This window comes from Pseudophryne corroboree, chromosome 2, assembly GCF_028390025.1.
Source record: "Pseudophryne corroboree isolate aPseCor3 chromosome 2, aPseCor3.hap2, whole genome shotgun sequence".
In the NCBI taxonomy this organism is placed as follows: Eukaryota; Metazoa; Chordata; class Amphibia; order Anura; family Myobatrachidae; genus Pseudophryne; species Pseudophryne corroboree.
In genome coordinates this window covers 62,836,420-62,861,832 of record NC_086445.1, presented here as the reverse complement: position 1 = coordinate 62,861,832, position 25,413 = coordinate 62,836,420, and the positions used below count along the sequence as shown (strand labels likewise).

General features: G+C 45.0%; 1 protein-coding gene across 4 annotated transcripts in view; it reads right to left on the bottom strand.

The window, feature by feature from the left end:
• Positions 1-11,973: 11,973 nt before the first annotated feature.
• The window catches only part of PRSS23 (serine protease 23), a 75,193-nt gene continuing 61,753 nt past the window's right edge, over positions 11,974-25,413 (bottom strand). For all 4 annotated transcript variants that reach the window (XM_063951376.1, XM_063951379.1, XM_063951378.1 and 1 more), the window contains exon 2: positions 11,974-18,973. In XM_063951376.1, coding sequence (XP_063807446.1) covers positions 17,835-18,962 — 1,128 coding nt within the window. In that variant the 5' untranslated portion in view covers positions 18,963-18,973 and the 3' untranslated portion in view covers positions 11,974-17,834. The remainder of the gene's footprint in view (positions 18,974-25,413) is intronic.

Sequence of the window (25,413 nt, the reverse complement as noted above, 5' to 3'; positions counted from 1 at the left end):
GGTGGTCTTTGGTCAGCAAAACTCTGCACTGTACTCCTCCTATATAATACTGGTGGTCCCCAGTCCCCGCAATAAAGCAGTGTGAGCACAGATATTTGCAGCACACTGAGCACAGATATGGAGCTTTTTTCAGGCAGAGAACGTAGATATTTGCAGCACACTGAGCACAGATATTTGCAGCACACTGAGCACAGATATTTGCAGCACACCGAGCACAGATATTTGCAGCCCCCTGAACATAGAAACTGAGAGGACGCCCGCCTCGTCCTCTCACGATCATCTCCAATGCACGAGTGAAAAATGGCGGCGACGAGCGGCTCCTTATATATAATATGAATCTCGCGAGAATCCGACAGCGGGATGATGACGTTCGGGCGCGCTCGGGTTAACCGAGCAAGGCGGGAGGATCCGAGTTGCTCGGACCCGTGCAAAAAAAGGTGAAGTTCGGGTGGGTTCGGATTCCCACGAACCGAACCCGCTCATCACTACTAATTACCTGGTCTGTTGGAGGGGCCCTGTGGGGGACCAGGTCTCCCCCTCTCCCTTACCTGGCAGCAGCAGCTGCAGCTTTTCTTCCCAGCCAAATGTAGAGAGATGCTTAAAATACAATTTTTTCTGTCTTTTTTTCTAAGGGTGCATAACCACGCCTCCTGGAATTAGGCCACACACCCTGCAAAGTACCTGGGCCCAGCCAGGCTCTCTTCTGCCCTGGATCTATGTAGTGTGTGGCTGCAAGGGTTTGGATGTGTGGCTGCACACTACATGGATCTGCTCTATCATGGTGCTGATTAATTTTTTTAAGGGGTACATATAGTTGGAAATCTCATAGTTTTTCTGTGGGATCAAGTGGCTCAGTGAGTGGGGTGTTTGGCTGGGATGTAGCAGGTTCTGGGTTTGAGTCCTGTGTGTGGCAGTATCTTGAAATGTGTTATTTAATAAGGGGTATTGTGGCTAAATGACGGTGAGCTCTCGGGTTGAGTGTATGAATGTGGATTTGTGTCCATTTTCTTGCAGCGTTCTATAAATGCGTGTGTGTGTGTGTGTGTGTGTGTGTGTGTGTGTGTGTGTGTGTGTCTGTGTGTGTCTGTGTGTGTGTATAATGCTCCTTACCGCATTATATATATATATATATATATATACCAACAAAAGTAAAACCACAGCACTCACCACCCCAGAAGCGGGGTGCAGTGTATGCACTCACCACTCATAGGGTGGGGTGCATGTAGCCCATGGCCACCTACTTAAAAATATACAAACAGAATTTGGCAGATACACAGTAAACCAAGTGGGCATATTTGCAGTTATATTATGTGTGACACAGTTGCTAGGTTTTAATTTTGAGACTCTGTGATAGTGTAGGACCTGCAAGAAGATGGGGTACCTTGGCGAGCGGTTTGCAGGCTTCCGTGCATTGGCCAATTCACTAACTAAACCCCCATCATTTATTTATTGATGTTGTGAAAATAAGTGAGCTTGCTTTGGTGAGTGCTGAACTTTCTATTTGTGTATATATATATATATATATATATTTTGGATGCTAACTTGATGCCATCTGTGAAAAAGCTGAAGTTAAAGAGAGGCTGGCTTCTACAAATGAATAATGATCCTAAACACACCTCAAAATCCACGGTGGATTACATCAAGAGGCGTAAACTGAAGGTTTTGCCATGGCCTTCACAATCTCCTGACCTCAACATAATTGAAAATCTATGGATAGACCTTAAAAGAGCAGTGCGTCACAGACAGCCCAGGAATCTCAAAGAACTGGAAGACTTTCGTAAGGAAGAATGGGCGAAGATACCTCAAACAAGAATTGAAAGACTCTTGGCTGGCTACAAAAAGCGTTTACAAGCTGTGATACTTGCCAAAGGGGGCAGTACAAGGTATTAACTCTGCAGGGTGCCCAAAGTTTTGCAGACGCCATTTTTTGTTTTCTGTTCTTTTCAAAGTGTAAATGATGGAAATAAAATCAAACTTTTTTTGACATGTTATAAGAATGTCCAATCTGTAATTTGATGCCTCTTGGAGATTTTTCCATCTTTCCTTGGCTTCTTTTTGCACATTAAAATTAATTTTTGCCTGGGGTGCCCAAACTTTTAATCCCCACTGTATATATATATATATATATATATATAAATATATATATATAAAATGCGGTAAGGAGCATTATAGCATGGGCTTTCTCTGGTATCAATCTTGTCATGCCCCTTCCCTGCGAGGCATGCGCCTTATGTCCCTATTGGAAAAACAGTGGGGTGGAGGGGGGGCAATTCTCTATCTGGCAAAGGGCACCAAAAAGTCTAGTTACAGTTCTGGCAAGGGACACATTGCTATATGCAGCAACAACACGTATGGACACATCGTATTTCATCAAAGAATGAAGTGAAGAACAATATTGCAGACTACATGAAATCGGTAGAAACGCAAAACTTTTTTAGCACTTGCAAAATACACCCTACACCTCGAAGGCCCTACTAAATGTCTCTGATTTTGTATTGCGTACTACTAATTAATGCATATTTTTAAAAATTAAATAATCAGCCCACAAGTACTGCAGAAAGATTAAACACAACTTTAATGTATGCTATTTTTCCTTTAAAAGTCCTCAGGAAAGTTAACACCAATCACTTGAAAACCAGTCAATGCCCTGATTCAGATGTGAGTGGATGGATCATCACTGCTGCTTACTAGGATGCAGATATGTCGCAACTTTTTTTGGAGCTTATAACAGCCTGCGACTGCGATCCTGTATGTAGTTAAAATGGATCTGGTGGCTTACTTCTGACAGTCACAATGCACAACCATAGGGTTCTTCGATTATCGACCGATGTGCGTCCAGTGGTCACATCTTCATACACAATCGTGGATTTGAGAAGACGCCAATGGGAGTTTCAAAGCAAATCCCGGTGTCAGCGACATTCGCATTTTTTTGCGCAACCGCTGTTCACTGAGAGCCTTATTCAGGTTTATTGGCAAACCAAAATAAAACAAACTAATCGGCGAAACTATGCTGCACTGCAGGTGGGGCAGATGTAACATGTGCAGAGAGAGTTAGATTTTGTGTATTACGGCCACAGTGTTGGGCCCGGTTGGGCCTTTGGTCACGTGACAACTTATTGAAGTACTAGGAGTACTGTAAAATATAACGGTATTGAGCTCAGTCAATGTTACCAAGGTGTTACAAATTGCACTTCTGAGTTTGCCCAGCTTAACTTAAAGATCCTATAATCATACCTCCCAATTGTCCTGCATGGCCCTTTTTTTTCTGGAACTGTTCTGCTGTCCCACCCACGGGCTGCAGGGTCCCATGGTGTAAGGGAGTTGGCGGGAGAACATGCTGATGGCAAGCAGGGAGAGCCTGGGGTGGTCCAGCATCTCAGAGAGTGCTGAAGACGCCCCCACAATGACGCAACCAGGGGTGCTGCAAATCCCCACCCCATTTAACAGAAGCCCCACCCCTTTTCAGGCGTGTGAAGAGTCCTGCATGTGGAGGATGTTATTGTTGAGAAACAGCATTCAATAGATTCAGACTTGATGTGTTACACAGGAGGGACAGCAGGTGGAGCTGTCGTATATATGTTATGTGTTTTACAGTCTGTGATGTATGTCTTACACTTGTTTGTTCCTGTATTCTGAAGGTTGCATGAAGGAGAGAGATGGAGCATGCATGATGGCAGCTCATGCACAGATATACTGTTTTGACTATCAGTTTGTATTATGATCCGTTCCAGTTTCAATATATAAACAAGTTATACCACAAAGAGCTTTCCGGTGTGTGCCTGTAATGACAACAGTTATGAGGTATGCCATTACTGTTGCCTACAGCAACTGTTGAGGTTCAAAATATTATTGCATTATGGTAATGGATATTCATATTGCTTGCAGTAATAGATCAGTTTGTATCACAATGGTACTGATCCCTTTATATACGAACAGATTTATAGAAACATAGAATTTGACAGCAGATAAGATCCACTTGGCCCATCGAGTCTGCCTACTTACACGCGGTATCCGCAGGGCCAGATTAACAATGGGGCGGATTAACAACACAGCTCCAGGCCCAAGATAAAAACAGGCCCATCAACATAACAGCAAGATGATGATTAACTGCCCAGTTGGTCACATGGTTTCCATAAATCCATAAGAATTTTTATTATAATTCTCATTTCCTCACAAAGTGATGTTGTTTTTCTACTTTTACTTATTTTGGGAGACATTGGGGCTTATAGTGTAGGGAGTGTACACGCCCAAATGTCACTGGCCACGCCGACACAACATTAGTCACGCCTCCTCAACTTCTCACAGTAGGCCCTTGATCATTTTCAGCACCAGGCCCATGTGGATCTTAATCCGGCCCTGGGTATCCAGTCTATAGATCTACACTAAAAAGGTCTGCAGTCAATAGGTCAACCACTAATGGTCGACATGCATTACAGTAGGTTGACAGGGTCAAAAGGTCGACAGGGTCTAAATGTTGACAGTTAAACCGTCAACAGGGTCAAAATGCCGACACACAAGTGTTGACCAGGTCAAAAGGTTGACACATGTTTTGTAGGTTTTTTTTTACATTTTTACAACTTTTGCTGCATTTACTATCCATCTCACAAACTATTACCTTTAGTAACTACCGAGCCCGAAGTGACGCATTTCAACAAACTGACTATCCATGTCACAAACTATAACCATTAGTAACCCTGTGGCGAGCCACCGCACCCAAAGCGTGGAGAGCAAAGCGATCCCATGAGGGCACGCATTTCAACAAATTAGGGTAAACACAAAACAACAGGCAAAAAAAATTTGTGTGTCCACATTTTGACCCTTTTGACCTTGTTGGCCTTTTGACTCTGTCGACCTAATGAGTGTTGACCTAATGACTATCTGTCTTTTTAATGTCCAGCTTCTGTATCACACACACGTACACATTCGGGTTCATTTTTTGGCAGGAGTCAATTAACCTACCAGTATATTTTTGGATTATGGGAGGAAATCGAAGTACCCGGAGAAAACTCACACAAGCACGGGGAGAATATACAAACTCCACACAGGGCCGTGGTGGGAATCGAACCCATGACCTCAGTACTGGGAGGCAGTAATGCCAACCATGGTGCCACTTCATTTACAGATATAGACAGAGACGAACACAGATGTACAAGTATCTCATAGCAAATGAATCAGTGCAGTCTGTTGAAGCGGTTTAGTCACAATGCATGTACTTAAAAGAATAATGTGAATGATGCAACACAGAAGACAGTGTTCTGAGTGAGTGTGAGTGAGGGAGGGGTGGGGGCAGTGGCATCAGAAGGCGGGTGCAGGGGGTGTGGCCCGCACCCGGGTGTCCCCCTCGGAAGGGGTGACACCAAAGTGCCAGCTCTTCTGTAGTGAAAGGAGCCGAGTGCTGCAGTGAGATAAACCCCTGCAGCACTCAGCTCCTGTCACAGATAAGAGCCGGCACTGCACGCGGAGCAGTCTCAGGGGGCAGCCAGCATCTTCGGGGAAGCTGGACATGCCCCCGAAGCGAAGAAAAAAAGATCTGTGAGGCCTCGCCCCCTTTTTGATTAGGCCAAGTCCCCTTTTCGGGCGCCTGTGGCTCCCGCGGGGGGGGCGGGGTGATAATACAGAGCGTGCTCCGGTGACGCCTCTGGGTGGGGGCAATTTAAAAAGAAAGAAAGAAATGATGCACAAACCTGAAGAATAACCCTCTGGAAAACTTATGTGCATTTGCATGGTCACCACCCGAAAAACGCTCATGGGCTCTGTGAATGGACGATTCAGTCCATACGCCATATTATTATTATTACATTTTATTTGTAAGGTGCCACAAGTGTTTTGCAGCGCCGTACAAAGGACAGTACAGGGAGACAAAACTTAGTATTACAGTAAATAAAAATAGAGTACAGGTAACAAAGAGCACCACAATTCTCAAAACATAATACAGCTAGGATGTAAGTAACGAGGGAGTAATCACCGTACTACTTGGGGCTGGCGGCCATAGATGGAGAGGAGCCTTGACCAGCAGGAGAAAAAGCGGGTAAAGATGGTCGCTGAGTAGGAGAGAGCTGTGAGTGAAATGTGTCGAGAAGAGGGCTTTGACAACAAGAAGAAAGAGGGCCCTGCTCTGAAGAGCTAACAATCTAGTGGGAAGGGGCGACAGACAGATGATATGAGCTGCAAGCAAGCGGGAGGTAGCCTGATGGCAGTATGTAAGCAAAGCCGAGATGTTTAAGGCATGAGGCAGGGGGATGGAGGAGCAGCCTCAGGACTAGGTTATGCATCGGGAGGGTACGCTTTGATGAATAGGTGGAGTTTTAGTGCCCATTTGAAGCTTTGCAAGGTCGGGGAGAGGCTAATGGAGCGGGGAGAGAATTTATTGAAGGCCAAAGGAGTTAATGAGCGCACCCAGGAAAGAAGTGTACAGGGAGAACAGAAAGGGGCCTAGGACAGAACCCTGAGGGACACCAACAGGAAGGTGGTGCCAGAGGCAGACACAGAGATGGAGCGGTTGGTGAGGTAAGAGGAAAACCAGTCAAGGACAGTGCTAGAGAGGCCAATGTTTTGGAGTGTGCGGAGGAGGAGAGGATGATCCACGGTTTCAAATGCAGCAGAGAGGTCCAGAAGAATGAGCAGAGAGAAGTGGCCCCTAGATTTGGCCAAAAGCAGGCCATTGGTGACTGTCACCAGGGCAGTCTCAGTGGAGTGGAGTGGGTGAAAACCAGATTGTAGTGGATCGAGGATGGAGTTGTCAGAGAGGTAGCTTGTGACTCTGGGGGTCATTCCCAGTTGATCGCTCGCTGCCGTTTTTCGCAGCGCAGCAATCAGGTGAAAAAACGCCATTTATGCGCATGCGTATGCCTCGCAATGCGCACACGCGACGTACGGGTACAAAGCCCTTTTTGGTTGTGCTCCGGTTCTAGTGAAGTTTTTCATCGCACTGGCGGCCGCAAGAAGATTGACAGGAAGGGGGCGTTTCTGGGTGTCAACTGACCGTTTTCAGGGAGTGTTTGCAAAAACGTAGGCATGTCTGAAAAAATGCAGGCATGGCTGGGCGTTCGCTGGGTGGGTGTATGACGTCAAATCCGGACACGAATAGGCTGAAGTGATCGCAAGCGCTGAGTAGGTTCAAAGCTACTCTGAAACTGCACAAACTATTTTTGCAGTGCTCGTCTGCACATGCGTTCCCACTTCTGGTAAGCTAAAATACACTCACCAGTGAGCGGCGGCATAGCGTTTGCACGGCTGCTAAAAACTGCTAGCGAGCGATCAACTGGGAATGACCCCCTCTGTCCATGTGCTGATCCGGCAAATTCTCATGCGCTGATTGCTTTCCTTGGCGCACGCACAGGATGCAGATATCTGCGAGTTCCGACCGCATTTCCACTTACAGTACGTCCACTTAGAGTCAGGCTCAGAATCTCTGGACTTGACGCAGTAATAGGTAGGTGAGAAGCTCTGTGTATTTTTGCCTTGTTAAGCACAGATTGTTATGAAATAAAGAGTCGCACACATCCAGAAACGGATTTGTTTCATTTCGTAACATTTTTTCTTCTGTCATGTACATTCAGAAGAACTGGGCAAATATTTTATAGCAAGCATTACACAGTGCCAAAGCCGTCCGCAGCGGGAGGATTACACTTATTTACATACAAAAATATTTGTCAATGGGCCTAATTCAGACCTGATCGCTAGCAGGTGATTTTTGCACTGCTGCGATCAGATAGTCTCCGCCTACAGGGGGAGTGTATTTTAGCTGTGCAAGTGTGCGATCGCATGTGTAGCAGAGCTGTACAAACAGATCTTGTGCAGTCTCTGCGCAGCCCAGAACTTACTCAGCCGCTGCGATCACATCATCCTGTCCGGGACCGGAATTGACGTCAGGAACCTTCCCTGCTAATGCATGGACACGCCTGCGTTTTTCCACACACTCCCTGAAAACGGTCAGTTGACACCCACAAACGCCTTCTTCCTGTCAATCTCCTTGCGATCGCCCATGCCAACGGATGCATCGCACAAACCCATCGCTGAGCGGCGATCCTCTTTGTACCCGTGCAGCACGCCTGCGCATTGCGGTGCATGCGCATGTGCAGTTTGTGCCTGATCGCCCGCTGCACGAAAACGCACAGCAGCAATCTGGTCTGAATTACCCCCAATGTACAGATATCCGAGAACGGTTTCTCCAAGGACCACGATAACAAACACATAAGAGATCAATGCACAAGAGTAAAACACAGGTACTATGCTTGTATGTAACACATATACCCGGTAAATACCACAACAAAGAGTTATGCCCCTTGCTGCAGAATATAAAAATTAAAAAAAATTAAAAAAGTTACTGGAAACCAAAAAGGCTGAAAAAAAACTGTTATATGACAAAAACACTAGAGGACAGGTTGTAAACTCAAACAACAATATTAGTAGCTAAGCCATATCACATTCTTGTTGATATTACAAGAGATGTTCATTCATATATTTTATTTTTATTCTATTGAGCAATTAACAACATTAAATACTATATGTCCCCCTCGCCCTCTTTAACTCCTCTGCCGCAATTTGCCATGTTGAAAGGCGGGTGTACTCTACTGTACTTCAGCAAACAGAGAGTTACTGACAACTTGGCCTACATACAAGGGTGGACGAGTAATGTCACAGCATCTTAAATGACAGTAGCCGCAGTTATTTATCTATATCCAATACAATCAAAGCTCTGTCCTAAAGATGTAGGAGGGGAGTTAGAACTTAAGTCATAGTTTATTTATTTTTTTAAATTGGAAAATTTCAGTTTAAAACTGAATAATGTTTTATTTTCCTTTTACCCCTCATAGAAACAAAATTTGACGGTAGATAAAAACAACTTGGCCTAAACACATGTACAAACACACTTACACACAAGAGTTCATTTTGGTAGAGAGCCAATTAACCTCATACTTACATACTTTGCGGTCCCTTCCACGGGGGTGTGGTGGCACAATTGCATCATTGTGGCTCTGGCCCCTCTATACGGTGCTGAGAAAACAAGCATTGTAAAACAGGAGCGGGGCTACGATGACTCGATTCAGCGCGAATCATCGGGTACCCCTCGGACCGCCCACTTGTGCTCTTTTGTGGGCGGTCGCGAGGGTGCGTGGGAGGCTGGCGGCAGATGCTTGCCTACCTTTCCGGGGGGAGCTGGGAGCACCACCTGATTTACAGGAGCCACCCGGCCATTCCAGGAGGGTAAGCAAGTATGATTAACCTACCATTATATTTTTGGTTTGTGGGAGAAAACAGAGTACCCGGAGGAAACCCACTCAAGCACGGGGAGAATATACAAACTCCACACAGTTAGGGCCATGATGGGAATCAAACCCATGACCTCAGTACTGTGAGGCAGTAATGCTAACCATTACACCATCCGTGCTGTCTGGTTCATACCTGACTATTTCAATTTTGGACATTTCAAAGTATTCCAAAGTATTAAGACAACAGTGGTGCAATGATAATAACGCTTCCATTTGGATCAATCAGTTCTCAGAGACATGACAAGCACTGAATTTTTCTTCCATCAGTGGCAAAATAATCCTCCATTCGGGAGCTGCCAAGGTATTATAAGGGCTCCTGGGTACCATATCCCTGTGATATTTGGAAGATTCAGGTTTCATGTTAGTAATAATTTGCGTTGTGCATGTTACCGGCGCTTACAGTAGCACAACGTCACTTTTATTCTTGCGCACCCCTATGGAGCAATATAGCGCTGCCATTATCGGTGTTGACACACCATGGCACATCACAGACATCCCCCCAATATCACATAGAATTGAATGGCTCCAAATTGTAAAATGCACAAGATATGTGTATGAATGAAGGTAACAACTTAGGATGTGGTCTTTAAAAATGTAGCGGTAGATTTATTAAATCTTGGAGAGACAAAGTGGAGAAGCAGCCTGTAGCAACCAACCACCTTCTAACTTTCATATTTCTAGCACAGCCTGTGAAATGACAGCTAGAAGCCGATTGGCTGGTACAGTATAGGCAACTTCTTCACTTTATCCCTCAGTCTACAAGATTTGATAAATCTCCCCCTTAAATGTAAGTGTACCCTGTACCACAGTAATGCAATAATGTCATAATCGAACGGACTATATAGATTCTGAGGTAAAATCTAAAATTGTGACTGTATTCCACGGGTGTGGTGTGTAATACATTCTACAGTAATCAGACAGTCAAAATGTTTACCCCATATAACCGACATACTAAAGGTAGACAGGGTCAAAAGGTTAACATGGAAAAGGTAGACAGTAGTAAAGGTTGACACTTGACAGGGTCAATAGGTCAATACAAAAATGGTTAACATAAGTTTTTTTGTGTAATTTTGTATGTTTCACTAATTCGGCACTAGTTACTATTCCCAATGGTATTCCACATGGATGGTAAATAATGAAAAAGTTGAAGTTGTCATACTGACCTTTAGAACTTGTCGACCTTCAGCACCATCTACCTTTTACCTGTCGACCTACTGATCCTGTCAAACTTTTTACCCTGTCGACCATTTGGGGTCGACCTATTGACTGTCTACCTTTTACTGTAGATCTATCAACCAGACACGGTATTCCACTTACATACAGTAAAGGCAGAGATCTTTCTAGTCAGCCATTTTGTTGGTCTCAGTCAGAACTTATGAGGCTGCTGCTTATCAGTTTACTAGGAACTTGTGAAAGCAGTTAGAAATGAGGCACTTTACTCTAAAGCTTTGCGCCTCATGCCTCAGTAATGTCACTGGGACCTAGTAAAGCGTGTCATTTTTATTATGTATCAGTTCCAACAAGAAAAATTAGTAAATGTGCCCATTACAAGAGGCATAAACAAATACCTTTCACAGCCAAATGCCAAAATGCACTATTTTTTATCACATACAGTGACCTAAAATACTTACTTCTCTCTCTGAAATGGCGCAAACTTCACAATTGACCTCAGTTTTGCCAAAAATAAATGCCAATATTTTACCAAAGATATATATTATATTAGTCCATTAAAATGCATTACGGGAGGAAACCTTGCTTAGACTATTTACTTTGCACCACTACATCGGCACACATGAGCAAGGTTTACAGCTCCGGATAACTTGCATTGTGTTAGTAGGAGAGCTTCGGCGCCACTGGTGAAGGTTATAGAACTTTTTCTGCACCACTACGCCTGCACTAGTTTTCAATAAAAAGAGCATCAAAAATGCTGGGTTATTCTACCAATCTAGGACCTAAAGGGCCCTACACATTTGACGATCCGCCACGAGCTCCCGACAACGGATACGGCCGACGGGCGACCCGGCGGCAGGGGGGCAGTGACGGGGGGGAGTGAAGTTTCTTCACTCCCCCCATCATACAGCTCCATACAAGTGCAGGCAAATATGGACGAGATCGTACATATTGGCCTGCATGCACAGCCGACGGGGCACCAGCGATGAACGAGTGCGGGGCCGCACATCGTTCATCGCTGTTGCCTCCACACTGCACGATATGAACGTTATCTCGTTCAGTAATGAATGAGATCGTTCATATCTTGCAGTCAGATCGACCAGTGTGTGGGGCCTATAAGTGATTAATTGATCAGCCAAAAAATCACCATCCCAATGTAATAACATTACTTTGTAGATCGGATCAGAGGGTCAGGTCCAGGCCTCAGGGCTTGTCTTCTTTACATCGCCACATATATCCTACAAGTTCAGACCAGAAGCACTGTCCACTATCCCCTTACCCACCTTCACGGAAATATGTGTGGAATTCTAATGGGACAATGCCAATTATCCAATGTTTATTTAGACTTGTTATTAGAGCTACAAGAACAAAGTGTAGTATCCAAATTCCTGCAATTAGGCTACATTGATGTTTGTGATATTTACATACACACATTTTAGTCATCATGAGGGAAATCAACATTTTTGAGGTCATGCTCAAACTTTAAAATAAATATGAGGATGTTTCGACAGCGGAGGAAAATACATAAAGCTTATTTAGTAAAAAGAACCAATCTTTTAATAAATTGTTAAAGACTGAAAATTGCAAATCGAAATAAAAAAATTCCTGATCCTGAAGGCAACACTTTTAATTGCATTTGCTGTAAATTGAAGTCGTTTCTTAACATGATGTAAATAACAAAACAGTGATGTATCTTGTATCATCCAATTAGTCACCTGCATTCCTTAGTGTAACTTACAGAAAATTGTTTATTAGCACTGCGGATAGTTTACAACAGGGGTAGACAACCTCTGGCACTCCAGCTATTGTGGAACTACACATCGCAGCATGTCCTGACACAGTTTTGGCATGCCCTAATAGCAAAACTGCAGCAGAGCATGCTGGGATGTGTAGTTCCACAGCAGATAGAGTGCCACAGATTGCCCACCCCTGGTTTACAACAAGAAAAGCCAGATAATTTTTACACAATGAAAAAAATAAAGCTGTAGTACCACTTATGACCACCAGGTGTTGTTGCAGAATATGTAATCAAACCATATTATTTATTGTACAATCTAGTTTGTAGTTTATACTAAGGAAGGAATCATGTATGTAAGATATTTGATTGTACAATCATTATGTGTATAAAGCATATACTGTACTGTACCAAACATTTATATAGTATTTGAGATTAAGGGGGGATTCAATTTAGCGGCGAATGCCTTTGCCCGTCTGAATATGAGCAGCTGCCGCACTTTACACAGCAGGAACTTGCACAAAAGTGTTTGCCACCCCATAGGGTAGCGAGCCATCCTATTCAAATCGAGATGCGAATCGGCCAGGCAAAGGGTACGAGAAGGGCTGCCATTGTCGGCATTAACACACCGCAGTAACAGCAATTTTCACTCTTCGCCGGTAATTGAATTCCCATCCTCCCCCTATGAAAGAAAGTGGATTAGCACCAATGAAAAGTCTGTGTTAGCCATTATGTTACCATTGTACTTTATATTTTTCATTTGAAATTTCCCCCTGAAATCTAGTGTATTGGGACGCTCTGGGTGGCTGGAAAAGCTGAGGGATGTGTCCTCTGAGCAACCAAATGAGGGACTGGGTAGCTCTGAACAGCGAAGTTGGCTGTAGGGTGACATACCAGGCACCCTGATAGCCAAATGCAAGGGCCAAGGAGCAGTGTACTAGTGAGTAGTTCGATGAATACATAAATTCCTACTGGCATACCAATTTTACCCCAAAACTTGACCGGGACTACAACTAAAGAATTCCCGGTGGTGTAGTGGTTAGCATTACTGCCTCAAAGGCATTGAGGTCATTGAGGTTCAAGTGCCAGTCATGGTTTGTATGTGTGGAGTTTGTATGTCCTTCCCGTGAGTTACCTCCCACACTCCAAATACACATTGGTATGTTAATTGGCTTCCTACAATTAATAAGTGTGTATGTATGTATTTATGTATGCATGTATGTTAGGGAAGTTAGGGTGAGATATACTAAACCTTTGAGAGAGGACATAGAAACATAGAATGTGACGACAGACAAGAACCGCTTGACCCATCTAGTCTGCCATTCTCTTTTACCATATTTTTTTTTATCTCAAACCTTATTTGATCCTTATTTCTTTGTAAGGATCTCCTTATGTCTATCCCATGCATGTTTAAATTGCTCTACTGTCTTAGCCTCTACCACCTCTGATGGGAGACTATTCCACTTGTCCACCACCCTTTCTGTGTAGTCATTTTTCCCCAAATTTCCCCTGAACCTCCCCCCCTCCAGTCTCAGTGCATGTCCTCGTGTCCTATTGCTTCTCTTCATTTGGAGAATGTTTCCCTCCTGGACTTTCTTAAAACCCTTGATATATTTGAAAGTTTCTATCATGTCCCCCCTTTCCCTTCTCTGCTCCAAACTATACATAGTGAGATTTCTTAGTCTTTCTGGGTATGTTTTGTGATGTAGGCCATACACCATTTTAGTTGCCCTCCTTTGTACAATCTCTAATGTATTTATATCCTTTTGAAGATATGGCCTCCAGAACTGAACACAGTATTCTAGATGAGGCCGCACCAATGACCTATACCAGAGGTTCCCAAACGCGGTCCTCAAGGCACCCCAACGGTCCAGGTTTTAAATATATCCATGCTTGGCCACAGGTGACTTAATTAGCAGCTCAGTCAATTTGATTTAACCATCTGTGCTAAGCCATGGATATACCTAAATCCTGGACTGTTGGGGTGCCTTTCTCGCGTTTGGGAACCTCTGACCTATACAGTGGCATTATTACTTCTTTCTTTCTGCTGCTGATTCCTCTCCTTACGCAACCAAGCATCTGACTAGCCTTCCTCATTGCTTTGTTACGTTGCTTATCCATACCTCCCAACACGGCCCTCTCCATGAGGGACAGAATGCTCTGTTCTTGGACTTCCCTGTTAATGTATGAATGCCATCACCTGTGGTGAAACACCTTTCTTCTCTATTAATCTGTTCAACTAAGGGGCCAGCAATCATAAATTAAGAGGAAATTCCAGAAGTAGAGCATTTTGTCCCTCCTGGAGAGGGTCATGTTGGGAGGCATGCTTACCTGCCTTTACATCACCTGAAATAGTGACTCCTAGATCCCTTTCCTCCTCAGCAGTTTCCAGTATAGTGCCATTAATACTATATTAAGCCTTTGGATTTTTGAGACCCAAGTGCATGATTTTGCATTTTTGGGCATTAAACTGTAATTGCCACACTCTTGACCATTCCTCGTGTCTACCATTGATCAATCATTTGTTTTACCCCTCCTGGTGTGTCTACCCTGTTGCATACCTTTGTGTCATCTGCAAAAAGGCATACTTTCCCTTTAATGCCATTTGCAAGGTCACCAATAAAGATATGAAAAAGCACTGGTCCAAGTACAGATCCCTGGGGTACTCCACTGGTAACATTTCCCTCCTGTGAATGCACAGGAGGGAAATGTGGGGGAAGTTGTCCACAGCATCCAATCAGATTCTAGCTGCCATTTTATGTAATGTATTAGATAAATGATGGCTACAATCTGATTTGTAGCTGTGGGCGATGTATACTCCCCTTTTAACTTAATAAACAGAAGCAAGCTAGCCAAGCTACGTAGTGACGGTTTTCTCAGCGGGTTACTGACGGTGTGACTCCGCTCACCACCGGGTTACTAAAGGGAGTAGTTGGTGGTGTGGATAGTGAAAGAACTATCCCGCCGGCCTAGCTCCTCCCCCTGGTGATGTGGCTCCTCCCACTGATGTCAGATGTCTTTTAGCCCATTTGGTTCTAGCATCTACCTTGGACAAAGCCAAGTGGTGTGTGGCTGAACTTGCCTACACATGGATTCTATCTATCTTAAGCACACACCACCAGCCACAAACAGTATGAGCCAGGAGTAACCTACCATATGTCACTTTTTGCACTTTTAAAACTTTTTAAATAATGTATTTATATCCTATGGACTAAGCTGTGTACTGTGCCACAATTTATGCTTATTATCTGTATGTTCAATAAAATTATACCTTCCCCTTTTTATTCATACCAAAAAATTTGAGTGTGGCTTATTAAGGGAGATACATCAGTTCCAGTAATCTGGAATCAATATCCCTCAAGAGTAAGCGCTAAGGTTTTTTACCTTCATCTTATGTATCATATACTTTACAAGTAATCTGGGGGTATATTTACTAAAGGTCGATTTTGTTTGCTTTACTGTAGTTCGATGTTAGATCGATTTTTAAATACATTTTAATCGATGTTGGTCTTCCAGGGTTAAAACACACATTTACTAGCAGATGGTTTTTTTCTATTAATTCTTAAATGTTAGTAAATGTGTGTTTTAATCTTGGAAGCCCAACATCAATTAAAATCGATCTAACATTGATTAAAATCGACTTTTAGTAAATATACCCGCAGGTGTCTCACTTGTTTGGTAAAAAACCTTTGGTGCATATACTCTGTTCATTGCCGACTGTGATATACCCTGATACTCTATAAAGAGCACACAGTAATTAAACATTCTCACAATATCACCCTGCCCTCAACTAGGAAACTAGAGTGTTCCGAAGCGACTGACGTTTATTAACTATTCACCAACCAGCACCTGATCATCAGTCACTTCTCCTACCGGGAGAGGGAAGGAAAGTTTGAAATGCATTCAGATTCTCAGTGTTTTCTCGTGCTTATATAGAGGAGTGAATGGGCAGACCGTCATCCAGCCGGAACGTTCAATGCAACAGGAGACAAAGCACTGAAATGCTGCAGCAGGAGAATTAAAGAGGTTCCCGTATTATATATCCCCTGTACTAAAGGGTCTATTTACTAAGCCTTGGATGGAAATAAAGTGCCAGACAATCAGCTCATGTCAGAGGCTGGGTTTGAAAAATGACAGTTAGGAGCTGGTTGGCTGGTACTTCATCTTTGTCCACATTATCTCCATCCAAGGCTTGAAAAATTACAGTTAGGAGCTGGTTGGCTGGTACTTTATGTCCGTCCACATTATCTCAATCCAAGGCTTTGTAAATAGACCAATAGGTCTTCTCTTTTCCTAATAAAATAACTTTCTTAGGGTTCACACCTGTAGGCCCAATTAGTGGTCCGATTCCGCCCGTTTCCCCCGCTCTTTCCACAATTCATTTCTGCCCTCTCTTATGGGCAAAAATGGCCTGTTTTCGACAGCGCCGGTGTTGAAAACACATGGATGAGCAGAGATTCCGCTCATCCGTGTGTTTTTCGACTTGTCGGAATTTCTGACAGGGCGGAAAACCAGTACTTCAATTGAATTTTGAAGTGTCGGAAAGTTCCGATCATCGGCGGAAAGTGCCGGCTTTACACCCTGTCGGAACTTCCGACTTGAACTGAATACAGTCCATAGCTGGAAATCTGCCTGGTCGGGTACCTCTATAACAGGGTAGATCTGACCCGTTTACAAAGTTTGATACAACACCCCCTGGGCTAATGTGTGGATCACTCTTGCTGTAGTGACAGTTTAACAGAGTCTAAGGGATGTTTTTGATGGGGGTCCTGGCTATTTGTGAGCCCAGAGACCTTGCTGCATGCTAGAATAGTGAGTGGTGTGGATTCCAAGGTAAGACCCCTGTTGTTTGAACCTGAGATTTAGTAAAGTGGTTTCTTAATAAAAAATCTCTCAATCTGATGGCCTGAGGAATGGGATGGCCTGAAAACTACTTTTCAAGGCGCCATCAAGTCACAAACATAACTTCATCCCTTCACGATCCTGAACAGAGACGGAAGAATGGGTGGGAAAAAAAATACTCCACTAAATTAATTCATCAAAGAGATATCTAACACTGCATGCAAGAACTTAAGCTTCAGATTCTGTACATCCTGAGATTAAACGCTACTTTGACACCTCAGAAGAAAATGAATAATAAAAAGAATTTTACAGCAGTAATAAAAATAAAAATCAGTCATTTCAAAGAGAGACACATTTACAGTCCCATTACCGAGCAGGAAAGTGCTGAATATATATTACGTAGCAGTCAGGAGCGGTCAACCCACTTTTCACTTGCGCACGGCCCGATTCTCTAAGAGACACAAATCAATATCTGACTTTGTGTGACAAGTGTGCAGCAATTATACTTATAATCCATTGGGAAGAGGACAACCCAAATATCAAAAATAACGGCAAAATATATTAACGCTTTCCATCAACAGTCGTCCTGTATAATCGATTGACAAATCAGTGTTGAGAAGTAAAGAATAGTGGAGGGTCTCATTATAGTTCAATGTCAACTGATTCTCCTCTCTCGTGATAACGGCATTTGGAACACATTGGTGCATTGGTTTCGCAGTTATCATCCACACTTTTTGGCTTAGTAATGAAGCGATAAGACTGTCAAGTGTTTTTTTTATTGTTTATTTTCTTTTCTGTTGGTCAGTAGGGCGATATTATCCATCCCGGCAGTCGATATAGTTTCCTTTTATCCAGAAGCAGATCTGTGCATATTTAAGGGGCGTTATGCGCACTGCTACATTAAAATCCTGCTTGTCGCCATTTTTGTCCACCCACTGGTGACCTGAAAATATCCCAATAATCTTCCGCTCCCATTTCTGTTTATCCCTCCTCCACATCCTGATGTAAACCCCGGAGCCACTGGCGCCAGGCTGGGCATCGCACTGCTGGTACAGAAGGTCATATGTTTCGTCCTTGACATCACAGAACCGGTATACTAGGTCACCAGGTCTATCGTTGTCAAAGCCAGAGAAATGAATTTTTCCACCGGGCAGCTGGTGGCCAGTGGGGCTTACGCCAATCATCATGAATTTTCTTTTGTGGGTTTTTTTGAGTTCTAACAAAGCATAGTCGTAATCCATCCCAATGTCATTGGCGTTGCCTTTTATCCAACCTTTTGGCACGTGTGTTCTTTTCACCCGGATCCACTGAAATTTCATTTTATCTTTGTTTCCGGAATGTGTTTGGTTGAGACTTTTACCTCCATCTTTGATCTTGGATTTTAAGAACCCCACTCTCAGCTTCTGAGCTCCTTTCACGTAGCTCTTACCATCATGGATGCAGTGGGCCGCAGTGAGGACATGTTTCTCTGCAACCAACGTGCCTGTGCAGCCCGTGGATAATTTGACAGATGTTGAAAAAGGATAATTGTTTAAGAAGTTCTTTCCGTGTATACTAAACCGATTGTCAAATCCGTAGATCTGCCTTTTATGACGGGACTTGCCGCCACTGTTTTCAGAACCCGCCTTGTTGGCAAACACATAAATCCCGACTTCGGTCAAGGTGCGGCTTCCGTTGGAATACAAAGTTTCATAAGCCATGTTGTCCTTTAGATCCTCATAGGTAGGCATTGGGTGATGCTTGTGGCATTCTGGCCCACAGGAACTTGGCACATCCAGCCTTGTAGCAGCATCAAAATGGGCTTTGTCCAAACCAGTCGTATACTGGGGAAGAATGACCGGAACCTTATAGGTGGGCCACGTTGGCTTGGAATTATATCCACGAGGCTCCACACATGATACCAGAAACAGGAGGGCACAAACTGTTGACACTTTTTCTGCCATTGTTATTGCATCTGCAGATAGAGAGAGAGGTTAATTAGTAGGAACAAGTTTAAGCAAGTAAGATAAAGTCAAGATATCATGAAATAGTCAACTATGTCCCAAAACCGCTTTGCTTCATTTATTAAAGGGCAGAAAGTGAAGAGTTCAGGTGGGTTGAAAGAAGGTCAAGGATTTGTATGGCAATACACCTATGTATTTTCTGGGTCTTCCAGGGAAATACCTGTACTTTCCGTCAGCCAAATTAAGAGAGTAAATGGTTACTGACATGAATATCCCCTCGGGGATCTGTGAAGAACATACCCACAGTTTCATCATAGAGTGCTAACCGTGCATTCCTTTACGTAACCTCATGTTAATGTAAACGCGTGAAGGGTCTCTATTATTTTATGTAATATTATTTATTAATTATGTTCAATATTAATTAACTGTTAATTGGTGTTTAAAAACATTTTAATGACGGTGAAGCATTTATTATTTTAGACTGCAGGTATCATTTACACAGCCATAAATAATGCATGATTTGTCATTTATGAACATTTTTAAACCCAAATTAATTCATACTGTCCCTTTAATATAATTAATAAATAATATTGCTCTCTTAATAAAATTAAAACAATAATTTTTACATTAATATATTAATAAAAGAGTAATTCCCCCATAAGAGGATGATCAATGTGAAAGTATGTGTCTTATTATCCAAACCATAACAATTGCCTTCGTTATTAGGGTACTGTGATTCCTCCCCTCCGGATTGGCCAGATGGCGACAACAGCATCTATTTCGAGCAATCTCATAGCTCTTTTATTTGGACAGGTTTGTTGGCGGTTTTTCTGCCGCCACTTAGTAAATAAAGGGTTCCTAGTGGTAAAAAGATCCTAAATGCATTTGTTTTTGAAAGTCTGGCACTACAGCAGTCTTCCGATGGTTTGGAGGATGCAATTCCAACGAGAAATCTGATCCGAAACCAACGCTTTGTAAATATACCCCACTGTCTCAAATCGGAATTCTTCTTTATAAAGACTGCAGTCATAAAGTGAGCCAGCAGAGGGCATAGGGGGTCATTCCTAGTTGATCGTAGCTGTGCTAAATTAAGCACAGCTACGATCATTCACACTGACATGCGGGGGGACGCCCAGCACAGGGCTAGTCAGCCCCCCCGCATGTCAGTGCCCCCCCCCCCCCCCGCAGCAGTGCAAAGGCATCGCACAGCGGCGATGCCTTTGCACTTCAAGAGTAGCTCCCGGCCAGCGCAGCTTTAGCGTGCTGGCCGGGAGCTACTCATCGCTCCCCGGCCCGCAGCAGCTGCGTGTGATGTCACACAGCCGCTGCGGCCCGTCCCCCGTTTGGTCCGGCCACGCCTGCGCTGGCCGGACCGCTCCCACGAATTGGTGGGCAAACGCTGCCATTCCGCCCCCTCCCGCCCAGCGACCGCCTCTGCCTGTCAATCAGGCAGAGGCGATCGCAGCCCTGCTACGGCCTTAGGCCGTCTGGCATGCGCCGGCGCACTACGGCGCCGCCGCATGCACAGTAGAGACCCGTTCACTCAGCTGCGACAAAAAGCAGCGAGCGAACGGGTCAGAATGACCCCTATTATCCCATGGTGTAATATTATAATATTAAACAATTATCAATCAGTATGACTTATGACACTAGGATATGCTGGAAAACAGAGCTGACTTTTAAATTGCATGACGCCACTATACTGTATTCCTGCTTGGGGGTCTCCTGCAGTCACCAGAATCCTGCTAATTTCTAGAATGCTGATAGATTTTTTTATGTCACACACACGCAGTCATATAAGAATGCGGTAACAGGGAGCTCAGGGTCAGGGCCGTTTGATGACTATCATAAAGCTAACAACATAAACATTTCACATAAAGACACGTGAAGAATTATCCACTGAGCTTCTATTCCGACCTTTGCTTTTCATTTCAATCGTGGCCAAAACTATTTAAAGTTAGTTGCCGAGTGGTTATAGGATTCTGCACTTTATAACAGTCAACACCCAAAGGGTTTCTTTAATAACGCTATACAATATTATTTACTTATTAACACTTTCTTTTATCTAGCTCATGCATATTCAGCAACTCTTCCTGTACAGACACTATTTTATTCTCATCGGTTCCTGCCCCTGTGGAGCTTACAGTCTATGGAATAGTTCTTTGCCCCGGCTGCCACTAGATGGTGCCCAGTGGAGCAATTCAATTGTTGCTCCAATCTGGCCCGCACGCAGTAGGGGGGACACGTTTCAGCTCGCAGCCTCCTGAGGTCTGAGCTGAAATATTCATAAACACTGTGGTTTGAGCGCCCTAACCTGGACTATAGGTGGGTTTAGCCATATGCAAAGTGCTAAATGGGCATGCACAGGGAGCATGCGTGCCAACTGGGGTGCGGGGGACACATTTGAATAGCTCCGGTGTAAGCCCATTACATTTGTTCACCCACATTACAATTGAATCTCCACCATTATTCTCTATCGCACGGACACACAGGAGCGGTTCTTGGTGCGGGCAAGCAGTGCCTGCACCCGGGGCGCTGCGGCCCGGGGGCACGGCCGCAATCACCCCGCAGGCACCGCCGCCTACCCGCACCCCGCTCCCCGGCTGCAGCAGACGCCGTGGGCTGTGTGGCCGTCCGCTGCAGCTGGCTCCAGTGACAGACACTAGAGGTCATTATTGACCTCTAGTGTCTGTGCGGCGCTGCTATGGGAGAGACGTCATGACGTCTCTCCCATAGAGAGGAGCCGTGGGAGACCAGACAGAGCAGCAGCGGTCGGGAAGCAGGAGCGGGGCAGTGGTAAGTATTGTTTTTTGTGTGTATGTGTGTGTGTTTGTAAGCAGCTACTAAGGGGTACAGCGACAGGGGGCACAACTACTGGGGGCAAAGCAACAGGGGGCACAGCAACAGAGGGCACAACTACTGGGGGCAAAGTAACAGGGGGCACAACTACTGGGGCAAATCTACTGGGGGCATAACTACAGGGGGCACAACTACTGGGGGCACAGTGACAGGGGGCACAACTACTGGGGGCAAAGCAACAGGGGGCACAGCGATGGGGCACAACTACTCGGGCAAATCTACTGGGGGTATAGCTATAGAGGGCACAACTACTAGGGCAAATCTACTGGGGGCATAGCTACAGGGGGCACAGCTACAGGGGGCAAATCAACTGGGGGGCACAACAACTTGGGGCAAATCTGGGGGCACAGCTACTGGGTGCACAACTGTGGCCACGCCCCTCCCCTATGAAGCCATGCCCCTATTTTTTGACGTGCGCCTCCTGACGTTTTGCCGCCGGGGGGAAGGGCGCCAGTGGAAACTGTCATACTGGGCGCCACAAGGTGTAGAACCGGCCCTGCGGACACACACAAATATAAACTAGAGTCCTTTTTTTGTCAGAAGCCAGTTAACCTTCCGGTATGTTTTGGATTTTGAGAGGAAACCCACGCAAACTAGTCAGAACATACAAACTCTGCACATATTTGGATCGAACCCTTCACCAAACTGCTGTAATGCTGCAAAGCTATTCACTGCTGTAGGCTATAACCATCAATCACACGAGGAGGGATGTAGTGAAATCCAGGTTGGCCAGAGGTGCGGAATGCCGGACGAACTCAGACTTTTTTTAAAATGGCAATCACTTACAAGGTAAAACCATGGCTTGGAAAGGACTGCTGCTTTAAAACAATATCCGTGTTCGTCTGGCATCCTTGGATGCCATTATATCCCGCCGACTGTGCTTGTCATTTTCCTATAGCAACTTAGAAGTTGAAAGGAAAATAATTTTGGGAAGTATCACATTTGCGCACATTGTTGCGAGAAATTACATAAGCCACTGTAATGTTGCTAATATTATTATCCTTTATTTATATGGCGCCACATGGGATCCTCAGCGCCCAATTACAGAGTAAACAAATAAGCAAAACATGAAGACAGTGACTTACAGTTCAATACAATATAGGACAAGTACAGGGCTATAATGCATTAAAGAGTTGGGGATTTTTCGGAATGCCATAGGGTCCCGAATGCTCAGCCACAGCCACGCCAGAGTGGTAAGCTGCGGGGGGAGGGTTAGGCTGCGGGGGTGGAGGTTAGGGTTAGGCGACAGAAAGGATGGGTTAGGTTTAAGCCATACTTATCTACTCTCCCGGAAGCTGCGGGAGGCTCACGTTTTTTGGGGTAGCCCCCCGCACCTTCGGAAGAGTGGGCAGGTCTCCCGCATCCTGCTCGCACCCTAGTGATGCGAGCAGGATGGAGAGATAACCTCCCGCATTCGTGGGTCCGTCGGGTGGAGAAGGGGTTAAAATGACGCAAATTGCGTCATTTTAGCCCCGCCCCCTTCCTGCGGACCCGCGAATCGCGGCATTTCCCGATGCGGGGGGCAGGGCTTAGTGATGTCACAGTCCGCCCCCGCGCCCCGAAGACACCTGCAGCGTCTCCTCTCCGGGCTTCTCCCGGAGAGGAGAAATACAATGTAGGTAAGTATGGTTTAAGCGCCACCGGGGAGGGTTAGGGTTAGGCTGCGGGATGGGGGAGGGTTAGGTTAAGGAATACACCTATACCTTATATTTGTGTAAAGATTTATTATCTCCTATATAATAGCCCAGATCTGTCACTCTGTGTATAACGCTGGGCGTAGCTAGGAGCTCTCATTGGGTTAGCAGCAGGTCTATCACACCCAGTCCCAGAGCCGGCCTTAGCTATAGGCAGGCTAGGCATTTGCCTAGGGCATTCAAGCATGTCTAGGGGCATCCAAGCATGTCCCTGCAGCATCTCATGCTGAGAGGGACAGTCCGCAAACTAACTGTTACTTTCCAAATGTATTCAATCAGTACTTGTATACACTGCTGTTTACATTTGTCAAAAAAAATGCACACTGTGCCTTAAACTTCCTCTCACATGCTTGAATGCCCCTGACTTGTGAGACCTCAGACAGACAGCAGAAGCCCAGTAAATGCAATTCCTGGACCTGTGACATTTTTACTGACTATATAAGGTTATTACTGGATGGCTTCTTATGATAACACATGTGTATTTTGGAAAACTGCTTCACAGAAACCTGACATCACCTATACTGCTTATGCACATGGGGGAGGGGGGCCCTGCCATCCTGTGTGTGTCCCTTATCCCTGTGCAAACCCCAGGTGTCTGCAGGGACATAACATGGGCAGTGTTCTCCCCACACTTTATTTCCTAGTCAGTCCATACCGTAAAATTCCCCTGCCATCTAGCACTGTAACGTGGTCAGTAAGTTGCGTTGTGCTATTTCTATATGAAACATCAGTGCAGCGTGACTTTTGGACACATCAGACTGGAGGGCAGAGCATTTAGCTCCCACAGTATTAAGTAAAGTGCATGCAGTTAACGGGAGTAACAGACACCAGCAAACACACTGAATAGTGAAGAGAATGGACAGTTTCTACATGTTTGATACTGATCTTTTTGTATAACCAGCAAGTGTGGCAGTATCTGTGGCAGTATATGTGTATTATGGGCATTACTAATGTGGGGCATATGTGTAAGGTGCATTACTGTGTGGCATTATGTGTATTATGGGCATTACTAATGTGGGGCATATGTGTAAGGTTCCTTTACTGTGTGGAATTATATGTATTATGGTCATTACTGTGTGGCATTGTGCAGAGTTGAACTGGTCCACAGGGTAACCCCCCGGTAACCCCCGGTGGGCCCCACTACCTGAGCGTTGCAGGTACAGATGCAGAACTAGCGGCGGAGCTAGGGGGCACCAGACAAAATTTTGCCTAGGGCATCAAATTGGCTAGGGCCGGCTCTGCCCAGTCCACAGCTGATTGGGCGAAAAACGCCCTCCCACACAGGTTACATCCAATGGGAGGCTCTGCCCTTTGGCAGCTGTGTGTTCCCAGAGCAGAATTAACAATAGGGTTGATGGAGCTGCAGCTTCAGCTCCACACCCCATTGTTGCCCACTGCATCTGCAGCAACATACCCTCCAACAATTTACACATAAAAATTGCTACAAACTTTAAAAGGGGGCGTGGTCACGGGTAAAGTGGCATGGTCCCTCCCCTTTTCCTATACTTTCAATAGCAGTTTGGAGAGCCAAAAAATCGGTACAGACCATAAACAAAAGCTACTGTACCTGCCAAAAAGGTGCAGCTGGAGGGTATGCCACTGCATCTGCAGCAAGTCTCTGCGCTGTAGATAGGCGGGGGGGGAAAACTATTTTACCGTTTACTGCAGCGTCCTATGTCCTGCTGCCAGTCCGCCTGCCCCTCCGGCATCAACAATCCCCACTCCCTAGCCACGGCGCAGGTGGAACAAAAGCTGCTGCGGCCACCGGCATAAATGTGTATGAAAGCGGAGCAGCGGAAGGCTTTCATAGCCCTCCCTGCGCTGCATAATCCCTGAGCCCCGGAGCCTCCTCTGCGCGTGATGTCACAGAAGTGCCTCCCCGCCACAGCCACGCCCAG